Source organism: Triturus cristatus, chromosome 3_1 (genome assembly GCF_964204655.1).
Source record: "Triturus cristatus chromosome 3_1, aTriCri1.1, whole genome shotgun sequence".
In the NCBI taxonomy this organism is placed as follows: Eukaryota; Metazoa; Chordata; class Amphibia; order Caudata; family Salamandridae; genus Triturus; species Triturus cristatus.
Window position 1 is genome coordinate 309618088 of NC_140583.1, and position 13658 is coordinate 309631745.

General features: G+C 45.0%; 1 protein-coding gene across 1 annotated transcript in view; it reads right to left on the minus strand.

Annotated features, from left to right (window-relative positions):
* Nucleotides 1–13658, minus strand: part of LOC146860159 (uncharacterized) — a 330246-nt gene that overhangs the window by 102038 nt on the left and 214550 nt on the right. Inside the window, exon 20 of the mRNA XM_085646318.1 lies at nt 11563–11620. Within this exon, the coding sequence (XP_085502444.1) occupies nt 11563–11620 (58 nt within the window). The remainder of the gene's footprint in view (nt 1–11562; nt 11621–13658) is intronic.

Consider the following 13658-nt stretch of genomic DNA (forward strand, 5'->3'; position numbering starts at 1 on the left):
TGGGTTTAACATCAGGAAGTAGACGAAAACATTGTGTACGATCGAAATTTGTTCATCATGAAATGTTTTAAAGTTTTCAGAGAATTATATAGAGGTGACAAACATGTAGTTACTCGTGGAGGAGAAGAGGCCCCTCCGGAGGATACTCCGGCACATTACATGGCAAGAAATGTGGGGTTGCATACCATAATTTGGCTTGAAAATTGGCAGAAGATGACCCAGAGTGAAGGAGAATTAGCTTTCCCACAATATGGTTCATTCAGGTTGGAAGTGTTGTATCAGTTGAAATCTGTGATGGCGACCTTTGCCGAGACCAACACAGTTTGAGGCGGTGCATGCGTGGATTAGAGCAGCGCATGATAGGAAAAAGAGATCGAAATCAGGAAAGGGTGAAAAAGTCGATTAAGGCATTTCAGGATGCGAGATGGGATGCAGAAGAGAAAAGATGGAGAGTACAAACAATAGAAGGAGACAGGTTGTATCCATTATTGGTAAAGACTGATGGCTCAAAGGTAAAGAGTGCGGATGATGATGACAGCGATACAGATGATAGCCTATTAGAGAGGTTGTTGTCTGAGAGACCACCTCCATACAATCCCGATCCCTATGAAGGAAGGTCGGCTCAGGCAGAAGGGACTAGTGGAGTACCGACTCAGTCAGAAGTGAGAGTAGAAGGGAAGATCTTGGCAGGAGCTGAGAGTACTAGAAATCAGCCTGTAGCTAGCGCAGACGTTGGGAGAGGTGTGAGGTTACCGGATGCACTAAAGGTACCGGTTACCATTGGACCCATTGTTTCTGTTTACGACCCAGATCAAGAGAAGGTTGGGAGTTCAGTGCAGTCAGTTGTAGGAGCGAGGAGTGTGGTCGAGGGAAATGGATCAGTGAGTGGAATGGAGCAAACTCCAAAGCCTATAGAATGGAGTACGCCATTGCCAGCTACAGCAGACTCCTCTAGGGGACAGGGAGAGTCGAGACCAATGAGGCCGAAGTCTTAGGCTGAGTCAAGATCAGATTTGCGGATGTGGGCACCGCCAGTAAGGAATCAGAATCAGAGTGTGAGAACAGCAGAAAGTGAACGAGGTACAATAGTGAATCGTTCCGTTCCTAGGAGTATGTCAGAAGAGAGCAGGTCTCAGGAACGGGAGTGTGACTATGATGAAAGGGATGGTGCAGCTTGTCGGGAAGTACTGAAGGGAGCCCTAAAAGGGAGAATTTTAGATGTTGTAAGGTTAAAATCAGAGGTGGATGAGATAATAAGTGGAAACTTGCCTCTTGAGAGGACATACATGTACAGACAAGATGAGTTACTCTTTGTAGCGAAGGATGTGACTCGCAAAGCACGAACTGCACATGAGAAGTTGTCAGAATTGGCCAAAAAGTATGATGTGGATTTGTCTAAAACAAAATCATTGCAAGGAAGTCATAGATTGCAGTATAGCGATCAGGAATTGGAAGAGAAAAGGGTCATGGGATTGAGAACCCATATCAAAGACTTGATCATAGCAATGCATTCATGGATCATGCTTGATAAGTGGGAAGAAAGATGGTCCAAAAAGAAAAGTTCTAGGAGAACAATAGGAGAGACGCCACCTCCAGGTGGTGGGATGACGGAGGCAGGGAATTTCCCTTTACGAGAGGTACAGAATGGAGGATACGTGCATGTGCCTTGGAGTAGGGGTGACTTGGCTGCATTCACAAATGATTTCCCCCGGTTAAGGAAAAAGCATGTGGAGTGGTACAAGCAAGTTGATCGCTTTGTCAAAATCTCGAAAGTGTTGTGGGTTGATTTGAACACATTGTTTGACATTGTGGTTCTGAGTAACTTGTGGTCGGCATGTAAAATTGCTGTTGAGTGGCCAACCTCAGAGCCTGATAGGGACCCAGTTTCGAATGGTCCGCCGCCCATAGTGATGAAAAAGTTTGAACAGGTGATTATGTGGTTGAAGTCAAAAATCTCACCTCAGGACATTGTTTGGGTGAAGATAGATCGGACAGTGCAAGAGCCAAAGGAGACAGTGCACAAGTTTTATGAGAGACTTTTGCAGGCCTTTAAGCAGTACAGTGGACTAGATGTGTTAGATACAAAAGACATGGGACAGTTTGTTTCGAAGTTCGTGCTGGTATTGAGGCCAGAGGTTAGTCTCGTGATACAGCAGCATTTGATTTGTTGGCAGAACAAGCCTGTGGATGAGATCTTACGGTATGCTAGGTACTGTAGTGATGAGATAGAATCAAAGCACAGGAAGTTGAAAGACAAATTGATGCTTGTTCCGATGCAAACAGCTCAGGGACAGCCTAATGGAGGGACGTTAGGAAAAAACCAGGGAAATAACCAAGGAGGAAATCAGAATACCCAAGGTAAGGGAAGACCAAAATCAATTGATCCTAAGACAGGGATGGATGTGGCGACATTGAAAAAGACCACAGCATGTTATCTTTGTCACCAGGTTGGACACTGGAAACGCGAGTGTCCTTTGAACCCGTTGAATCAGATACAGCAGGAAGGAGAGATAGTTCAGGTTCCTGTGTCTGAAAAGGTTCCTACAGTGACTCGACCTAAGATGGTCAAAGGGGGCCCTAGGGGGGCCTAGTGTTCCGCAGGTGCAGGTTCCTCAACCACCTAGGATACAGAATATGCAACAGGGAGTCCGAACTTACCTACAGATGCCCATGCTTGAAGAGAGTGAGGAATTCAACCCAGATCCGTTGGCAGCACCGTGTCTGAGAGGGGAAGAGGACTGCACGCTTGGAGCAGTCTTAGAGGTAAACCAGAGGGGACCAATTGTGTAAGCAGACATTGATGGTCACCCTACCACCTTTTTGGTTGACACTGGTGCTACCCGGTTTACTGTACGATCTGCAGTAGTCCCTGATATAACCCCTCTCGGGACAATCAATCCAAGTTTTTGGTGTAGCGAATAAGAAACTGACTAGCCCATTGACGGAGCCAATTCCGGTGAGAATAGGAAATTTCAGAGATCGGCACCAGTTTGTGGTGTGCGACTCAAGTCCAGTTTGCCTGTTAGGTAGAGATCTGTTGTGCAAGCTGAACTGCACCATTTATTGTACCCCGAAGGGAGTGGAAGTACAGACGAGGGATGATGACGCGACCTTTAAGGTTGCGAATCAGCGTGTGTGCATAGAGATGTATCCAGCACTGAGAGTGGAGGAACTTCCACTCAATTTGAGGGATTCCGTGTCAATTGACGTGTGGGACCTCAGTGGAGAGGAGATCGGATTGGTCAAAGGTATAGACCCAGGTCAAGCCGAATGTAGAATTTCCTAGGACGCCCCAGTATAATTTGTCACCTGAAACGATTGCAGGGATCAAGCCTGTAATCGAGTCTATGATCAAGCAGGGAATTCTGAAGGAGATTATGGGTAGCCCATGTAATTCACCTATCATGGGACTACAGAAACCAAGTGGGAAATTCAGGATTGTACAAGATCTGCGAAAAATTAATGAGATAGTCGTTCCATGTTGTCCAGTGGTACCGAATCTGCCTGTGATTCTGTTTCAGATCCCTTGTGAAGCCGAGTGGTTCACGGTGATTGACTTGTGTCAAGCATTCTTCTCAATTCCTCTACATGAGGAAAGCCAATTTATTTTTGCTTACCGGCTGGATAATCGTGTGATAACGTGGTGTCGTATCCCACAGGGGTATACGGAGAGCCCGTCTATCTTCAATCAGATCTTGAAGAAGAATCTTGAAGGTCTTGTGTTGCCACAGAACTCTGTTCTGGTGCAATACATTGACGATTTGCTCGTCGCGTCAGTACTGAAGACGCTTGCAGGGTCGATACCATTGCCTTGCTGAATTATCTGGCAGAGAATGGACACAACGTATCACCGAGTAAACTGCAGTACTGTTTGAGCGAGGTGCAGTATTTGGGTCACAGAATTGAGAAGGTCAGGAGAAAGGTGTCACCAGATCGCATTGAGGCTATTATGAATATGCCTGTGCCTACCACTCAAAGAGAAGTCAGAATGTTCTTGGGAATGGTTGGTTACTGTCGCCAATGGATCCCGAACTTCTCCTTTGAAGCGACTGACGCGTAAGGATGTGAGTGATCCGGTACCATGGGACGATCACTGTTTGAGGTCATTTTTGAGGCTGAGAGAAGCCTTGTGTTGCGCTCCGGCCTTGGGAATGCCTGATTACAACAACATTCGCAATATTCTTCTGCAAAAGGGAAGGTTGCACATTGGCAGTCTTGACTCAAAGTCATGGAGGTGTCCGTAGACCAGTTGCCTACTTCTCAGCTACTTTATATCCAGTAGCTTCTGCGTTGCCCGGATGTCTCAAGTCCGTTGCTGCAACAGGTGTCAGTATTGAAATATGTGAGAGCATTGTAATGGGACATCCGCTTACAGTTTATGTACCGCATTCTGTTGAATTGTTGATGACAAGGACTAAAACACAGCACCTCACAAACAACAGGTTGACGCGTTATGAGCAAGTCATTCTTGCTGCAGAGAATGTGTTAAATGGTAGAGGCAGTTTCAATCGATAACCTTTCAAGTATTTGCCCGGCGGTAATCGCCTCTCATACCACTCGATAATTTACCAATGAAAGAGGCAGGCGCCGGAGACTGGAAGGCAGGAAACAAAGTTTTATTCCGTCGGAGCAGAACACATCAGATCAGACAGCAAGGTATCGTCACAAGGTGCTCTAACTGCATCTCTGAGACCTGGTCTCTTATACACAGGTTTATTGCTTTATTACATATGGTACATTCTTGTTGAGGCTTTGATGTTCGGAAAGACATTCCCTGGAACCCCCACTTCAAGCTCGTTCCCACACATATCTACAGTAGAAGTCCCCACCCCACCCACAGTAGGAGATGGCTATCACGCAGCTGGATATTCCGCCAATTCCCGGGGGTGTGTGCAACCGGCCGGGTCTCAGGGGGTAGGGGCTTTGATCCACCGTAATCCCTTTGATGTGGGGTGTTTCCCTTACAGTAGGAGCAATAAACTGCATCCGCAGGGCTAGGTGATGGCCTGGGATCGGTTCGGACAATGGGGCGCAGAGGAAGGGGGTTTATCAAAGAGGGGCATGACCATGTATGGGATGTCGGTCAGGTGTGGGATGTGGTTCCATGGCAGGGTCGCGCTGAATGAGAGGGTTTATGGCCCGTGTATGAGAGAGCGTGGGCGGCCGGCGCGCGGGGGATGCTCGCAGCGCCAGGGGAAAGCGCTGGCGATCGAGAATGAGCGGGGAGAGAGTGGGGTGCCTAAAATGGCGGCCGTGCATTCGCTGTGCGTGGCGCTGGGGAGAGGCAAGATGGCGCAGATAATGTTCAGTTTGCAAGCTAAATTTCCACAATGTGACTTTGAAGAGGTGTACGGTTTTAAATCCTGCCACTTTGCTGCCTATTCCAAATGTAGATGATGAAGATTGTGAGGATCATGACTGTCTCGATATGACTGAATTGTGCACCAAACCGAGACCAGACATTGTTGATGAGCCGCTCCTTGACCCTGATGAAATCTTTTTTGTGGACGGTTCATGTTTAAGTGACAGTGCTGGTCGATTGAGAGCAGCGTTTGCTGTATGTACCATCACAGGAGTGGTTGAAGCTGCTTGTTTAGAAGGAGTACACTCCGCACAGGTGGCTGAAATCATTGCCTTGACCTGTGTCTGTTTGGCTGCTGACCAGATTCGGATAACGATTTATACCGATAGTCAGTACGGGTTTGGTGTCGTTCACGACTTTGGACAGATATGGTCACAGAGAGGGTTCATTACATCTTCTGGTTCACCCATCAGAAATGGGGAATATGCGAGACAGTTGTTGGAAGCATTACAATGTCCAGAGGAAATCGCAGTTGTCAAATGTTCTGCACACAGCAAGGGGAATGATTTTGTGTCGCTGGGAAACAGCTACGCGGATGAAGTTGCCCGGTTTTGTGCAGAACAAGGATGCATATTTACTGAAGGGCATACAAGAGAAAGCCAAGAAAGAACCGATCTCAGCATGATGTTAGCCATGGCCGATACATGGGCGGAACGGAAGCGATTGTAGGATGAAGTCTCTGATCAGGAACAGGATAGTTGGATACGAGCTGGATGTGAGAAGGGAGATTTCTAATGATGGACGAGCTGCGCTGCCAAAATGTCTGTTGAGCCCAATGGCAAGGTTGATACATGGTGCAGTACATCTTGGTAAAGATGCGATGATGCGAGTGTTTCGACAGACATGGTACAATCCGAAGTTTCGTGCAGTAGCTGAAGCTGTATGTCAGAGGTGTGTTACATGTCAGCAGATTAATGCATGGAAGAGAACTGCTGTGACTTTGAGCCACATTGGAAGGTCAGGAGGGCCTTTCAATAGGATGCAGTTGAATTTTATTGAGATGCCAAAGTGCAATGGGTTGAGGTACATCTTAGTTGTGGTATGTGTCTTTTCAAGATGGGTGGAGGCTTACCCAACACGTAGATGTGACACACTCACTGTACCTAAACTGTTACTGAGAGAGCTTATCCCGAGGTTCGGTTTCTCGACCTCTTTGGGGTCGGATAGAGGGACACACTTCCGTAGTGAGATCATGAAATTGCTCTGTGCTGCCTTAAATGTGGATCAGAGGTGGCATTGCAGTTATCGACCAGAGGCTTCTGGGATTGTGGAACAGATTAATGGGACTTTGAAAGCACGAATGGCAAAAGTGTGTTCTTCGACATCCCTGAAATGTCCCGACGCACTACCCTTAGTTCTCATGAGCCTCTGTAGTGTTCCCGATAGGAGAACTGGGTTGTCACCGCATGAGATACTCATGGGAAGAGCGATGCGATTGCCAGCGAGATAACTGCCACTGCTTTGATTAACATCACTGATGACTTGATTCTCGACTACTGTAAGGGCCTGGCTGACGTAGTCCGTTCTGTGTCTCAGCAGGCGCAAGCAGCAGCTGTTCCAGCCACAAGTGACCTGTGCCACGACTTGTGCCCAAGGGATTGGGTACTTGTGCGTAAACACGTGAGGAAGAGTTGCCTGGATGTTCGTTGGCGTGGTCCGTACCAAGTAATACTGGTCACGAACACGGCAGTGAAGTGTGGGGGACTGCCAAACTGGGTGCATGCCTCCCATACCCGCAGAGTTCCAGCACCCTTGGAAGATACAGCCCCTCTCATGAATGAAAATCCAGCTAAGGTGGCAGAGCCATCTGAGAGGGCAAGCCAAGCTGTGAGGGTTGCTGATGCAGTTGGTTGAGCACTAGATCGAGCTGAAAGGGGATGTGCAAATCGAAGCCCCGAATTTGCCTCAGACGGAGAAAATGTTGCTGTCGGTGGAGTAGAGTCAAATTCTGCAGAAGAAGGAAGTAGTGCACAGGGTGTTCGAAGGGAGAGCAGAAGTGCCACGGAAGCAGAAAGAGTTTGGCCTGTAAATCAGAGACGGGTAAACTTGAGATTGGCACCTGGAAGAGACCGTGCCCCAGTTTCTGAAACGTCTGAATCCGAGCAGAGTGACGAAGAGCAAGCTTGAGTCAATCTGAGAAGGTCAAGGAGAGCAAGAGTGCCGTGTCAAAGGTACGCCTCACCAGAGTGGACATACACTGTGACTGATGCCAGGCTTACCGAGCACGGGGAGGCTGAGATCCTTGACACTGGTCAGCAATTCTCCGAACTTGAAAATAGAAGTGTTGCTGAGAGTTCCAGGATTGGAAATCGAAGGAATACTGACCCTCAATATTCTGAATCCACCGCTTCTGAGTAAAGTTTGTGAGTTGATTCTGGAGACGCTGGTTTTTCCGACTTTTGTTGGTGATACTTTGTCTTGAAATTTTGCAAGGGGTCTTAGAGCTTTTGGGAGCGAACATTGTTCTGGACTTGTACATAAAAGTCTAAAGAAGAAGATAACCTACGCCCTGTTAGGGAATAGAAGAATAAAATTAGGGGATTTCCGTCAAGATGATGGAGGGCTAGGGAAGTCTTGTGTAGACTGTGTAAATAAGGAACTGAAAATTGCTAGGGGATTTCCAGATTCAAGGCTTTGTTTGAACTGGTTTGACAAGCAATACCCGGAGGAGAAATAGACTCTTATATGTTGCTGTTGAACTAAATTTTGAGAACGTTACAAAATGGCAGATGCTGGAAATATTCACCATAGGGCTAAATTAGTGATAGGTACACTTTTAGGGGTAGTGATAGTTGCTATAGTTGCGATAGTTGTAGCCTCATATATCGTTTCACATGAGCAGGAGGGGGAGGTACAGGGGACACCTACACCTACCACCTCTAGCCAAAAAGGGGTTACTATAGGAGCTCAAAGAGCTTTGATACTTGAAGAGAGTCGTAGATTTCACATAGATCTGTCTAGAAGTGACTTTAAGCTTACTGCTTATGCAAAGCTGTTGTATGAGTATGTTGATGCAATGGATGCGAAGGATTGTTATGTGTGCATGCAGCTACCTTCTTCCGTAGATGAGGGTATTAGATACCATCATCTTCCACTAACCTATGGGATTTCTTGCAGCTTATTGCTTAGCATCTTTTATGAGAGGAGACAGTTTGAGTATTTCTTTTCCAATTACGATGCAGTACTTCCTGAAGTTCCAGCCTATAAGCATTTAAATAAGTATGACTATTATAAGTCGGAGGATAGACTTCGGAAGTATTTCATACCGACTTTGGAATTGGATACGGCTTATGCTCATCGACATAATTTGACATGTTCATTGTCGGAGACAGAGAAGAAGTTTATAGGTCAAGTAGAGGATAGATATAGAAAACTAACCCAGACACTAAACACAGGGGAGAGTCCAGTAGATTGGACTGATGAGGAGAGATTGCATAGATCTAAGGGAAGTTATGGACCCATAGCGTTAGATCAGACGCAGAAGGGAAGGTTGTGTGTGAGACGACCTCATACCTATTTTGAAAAGGTTTCGGTAGGACAGAGTACGTGTGACCATATCTTTACTATGGAGGACTCTGCTAAGAACTTTTTGCAAGGTCCGGTGCAAGTGATTCCAACTGTGTATAATGTGTGCGGAAGGAATGCCTATGTGAGGTTGCCTGCGAATTGGTATGGTACGTATTACTTGGCTATTATCTTTCCGAAAAGCTATCATGCAGAAGATTTGAATCTTTTGGTGATTGGACATCATTCTAAAGTACGGAGAGCTGCAAGTGCAGGAGCAGTGATTGGTGATATCTTTGGAGCGATGATACCGAGTTTGGGTGTGATTTTGAATGATGTGAAGATAAGAAGGTTGGCGACTGTGGTTGATGAGCGGTCGATGAATACCACGAGATCATTGTTGTTGGTGGATGGAGAGATATTGTCGATAAGTACAATGGTTTTGCAAAATCGTCTTGCTTTAGACGTATTATTGGCAAAGGAGGGCTGAGTCTGTAAATTGTTGAAAGTTCAGGAATGTTGTACGTATATTCCAGATAACAGTAAAGATCTGGAGAAATATATAGACATCATTACCACGATCATCAGGAGATTGAGGATTTGACTGAATAGGGTGTGTGGGAAAAGATTGGTAAAGGACTTGGTCGTGTGGGAAATTGGTTTGCGAATTTGGGAAAGGGATTCCTTGGATTTGTGTTGAAGCCTCTCATCATTGTTGTGGTTTGTGTGATCTGCTTGTGGGGTCTCATTAGAGCCTATAAGTGATACAGAGGGAACAGGATTGAAAGAGCTCTCAGAGCGAGTGAGAGGCAAATGGCTAGACTGCAGGACAGTCAATATCAGAATCTTCAGAGAATGGAGAGGTTCCGACAGGGGAGAATGGCAACAAGCACTGTTTAGGTCGGTTCTTTCTCCAAGGGAGGAAATTGTGTGATGGTGTGATGACATTTGTCATCAAAGGGGGGAACTGATAGAGCGTCATGAGATTCTGAAATTCGCAGGGGTGCATTATATTCACCGTTAGTCAGCACCCGCATATTAATCGATGTAGGTTTAGAAGTGCCATAGAAATGTATTGCTGTAACCGATTAACATAGAAGTGATAGAAATTTAATAATGCTTTGTGAAGATCAATGTTGCAAGTTATCATAAATGTATTCAGTAAAACGCATAATGATTAGTTTTGTGTAATGCAATGTATTAGGTTAAACCCATGCCATGTTAAAGTTACACGTGTAGGTTGCTTATTCACGCATATGAGAATAATGAACTAATGCTTAGAGTGTGATTTAATAGTGTGTTTAATTTTGTAGAGGCCTGATCACATATACGTTAGAGGATAAGGGCCTGTTCATTTTCTTATGTTAGCTAATGTGTAGGCCGAAAATGATTCCCTTGGTAAAGGCTTTGGGTTGCAGGGAAATGTGAAATCTTAAAAACGTGAAATAGTTTTCTCGTTCCCATGTTTCTGTTGCAGGTGCAAGGACATTTAGCTCGTTAGTGAGAATAGGTCTTTGTTTTAGGAGTTAGGATGCTGTGAGAAGCCAACAGGGGAGTGCATTGGAATGTGGAGAAGATACTTTCAGCGAGGAAGGTGCCTGGGGCCCAAGGTCAAGCTAACGGACGTTGGACGCCATACAAACTCTGATGGAAAACTACCGAAAGAAGACCTGGCCGAAGAGGTGTGCCAAAGGGCGTATTTTACGATTTTGGGGTTTTGTATTAGGGACTGTGCCCCGCGGGTTGAGCAGATGAGGTTTAGGCGGGAAGCTAGAAGGAGCATCTTAGATCGAGCTCTGACCAAGTGAATGTACTTCTTAGGAAGTCTTCACTTCTGACACCTTTTTCTTGATTCTCTTGCCTGGGATGGGAATGCTAAGTAGGGATGTCACCTTACAGACAGTGTAGGGATAGAAATGTTTTTCCTTTGACTAATGATTCCTAAAATAGACATTAGCTTAACTATCGTTTTCTTGATGATTTTGGAATCGGTAATTCTTTTTGTTTTGAGTCGAATGAGAATCCTGCGTAGGTTTGCCTTTGTCTTAGTGCCCATTTACCTTTTTACACCTTGTATTGAGGTGTTTGTATGTTCAGCTGTTTTTGATTGTAATAAAATCTTACACATTTTAGATTCAGTGGTCCTTTCCAAATGCAGTCTAATTTCGATAAATATATTTTGATAATTGTTTTCATCCCCTCTAAACTATTTGGCAGATAAAAAGATCCTGGCGACCTGTGAGGATTCTTGGAGATAACCAGGTAGGCAAGAATCCGGCCTTATCACTATTTTTATGGCTATTTGCTTGTACGATGGTGCATGAAGCATGAAAAAGCAGGTTCCACAGGGCGAGGTGACAGATTCCCATCAAAGAAGAGGGTTAATGCGAAAAAAAGGACTTCCGGGTATTTGCCCCCATTAAATAGGCAGGATATTCAACAAGAAAAAGGTGGAGTGCAATGGGAAAGAGATTCCCCACTCACCAAAGCAATTATCTGTTTGTATAGTGGAGAGTTTAAAATAAAGTATTACTTTTTCTGCTTCTAAATTTGTGCATCTAACAGTATTTAAATTGGTATATTTTTTAATATAACTCTGCTCATCTCTCCCTTTTTTTATATTCACCATCCTTCCTGCACAGAACAATCGTCCTGTCTCCAGATTTGCTTATCTCTTCCTCTTCTTGGACTCTCACCAGTATAGATAGCTTGCTGCTCCTCCCTGAGGTGCTGGTCCTTTCTGATGCCATTGACCTGCAATAAAGAAAATGTAAGTTCAGTAAGTCTTTAAAATGTTCTCCCCAGGAGAGAACGCCATCAGAAGCTCAGGTTTAAAAGGTCTTTGGGTGGCGATCTTAGTTCGAAGGATCTAAGCTGAAGATTTACTGTAATCAAAACCTTCAGACTTTAGTTGTCACCTTAAATTAGATATCATTGGTGGGATCTTCGCTTGCGCAATCTACTGGGTTTGGAGCTTGAAAAACGTTGCTGAGTTCATGGCTTGTTGGAATGATAGATAAGGAAAGTTTGTGGGGCTTTTTAATTGGACTCACATTTTCCTCATGATGCCACGGTTCTGTAAATTTTTAAAAGCTTCAGGACTGAGGATAGAGCAACAGATGACCAGGCATGGCCAGGACAGTTAGCACCAAGGAGGGAGCATGAGAATGCCTGACGAGGTCAGGCACTAGTTTCTGAATAGATTGTGTCAGATTTTCAGAATGGGGTTGGGACATTAAGGTATATTTAGAAAGTATGAAATGGAAAGATCCACATGACAATATATCGGGCTCTCGCATGGTTCCTATACCCAGTTTACTACGCTGATGCTCTTTAGACCCTGTTTAGAAAGTGTTTTATTTACGAAAGTCAGTGCTGCTTCTTTGTAAAGAGTTAGTTTTGAAATCAACCTGTGTCTCTCTTTATATTCAGTGTTATACTAGACCTCAAGTCTTACAGCCGTCAAACCAAATACTGTTCAGGAATTAATATTCAATGTTTTCTAAAGGTTACCGGTGTAGGTGCAAGTTCTACTCTCCGAAATAGCCCCTCAGGCAGCTCACAACAGAATATTTCAGAAGGAGTTGAAAAGCAGACTGAATAAATTGGCAAGAAGAGCAGCATATGCAGCAATTTTGCTAAAGCAATATTTTATGTCAACTGAAAAGAGCCTTTTGTGCTCATGCAGGCCCAGCCCATCTTCAAAACCAGCTGCATCATTTACAAAGCCATCACTCATGCCCTAGTCACCAGAAAGTTGGACTATGTAAACAGCCTCTATGCCGGGATCACCAAGAACACTACAAACTATTTAGAACCTTGGCAGCCAGACTCCTCCTCAATCTCCCACACAGAACTCACATCCCACCACACCTCCGGGGACTACACCGGCTCCAGATATACAAAGAAACACGCTCAATTCAAACTCCTCACATATGCATTCAAGGCACCACACAACTCAGGTTCCACCTACCGGAGCAGTCCTATCTCCTTCCACCAACCACCCACACATCTCTGCTCCACAGTACCCCTACTTGAACACACCCCTCGCATACATAGAACCAGATTAGAAGCCCGAGCTTTCTTTTACATCACTCCTAAAACATTGATCGATCTTCCAATCCACATAAGAGTCTCGTCTTCTCTTCTTGAATTCCTCAAGAAGATGGATTTCTGTTTTTTCAATTAACCAACCGACTGCAGGCAGGGCTAGGCGCACACACACACACACACCTGCTCAGTGCCAGGATACCCTCGCGGGTGATAGTGCGCTTAACATTACATAACACGTCCAGCACTCTCAATTATCTCGCAGGCAAACTCACCATCTCTGGTGATTCTCGGCACACCCACAGCCAGGACACCATCAAACTGCATACTAAGAAGCATAAAAAAGAAAAGCAAGGCTGTCAATATTTTCCATTTATGCACCCAGGGTCTGCAATAACATCCTTGTATCCATCAGGACCGCCCCAACGGTGCTCCACTTTAGGAAAGAGTTGAAGACGCACCACTTTAAAGAACACTACATAACAATACATTAACAGTCCGCAAACCAGCTACCTCTCCTAGCACCAGCTGACTTTATGTTTATCTTTAATTCTGTACTGCACTAGGCTGCCTTTTGGCTCGGTTCTTGCTATAAAAATACCACACACAAACATGTTACTGGGCATAGAGGGGCATATGTAGAAATTGTTGCTTATTTAGATTTTGAAACCAGGATGTGACTGATGCTCAAATATATACATTATTCCAATATCAATTGTTTGCAATATCCATATTTTAAAGG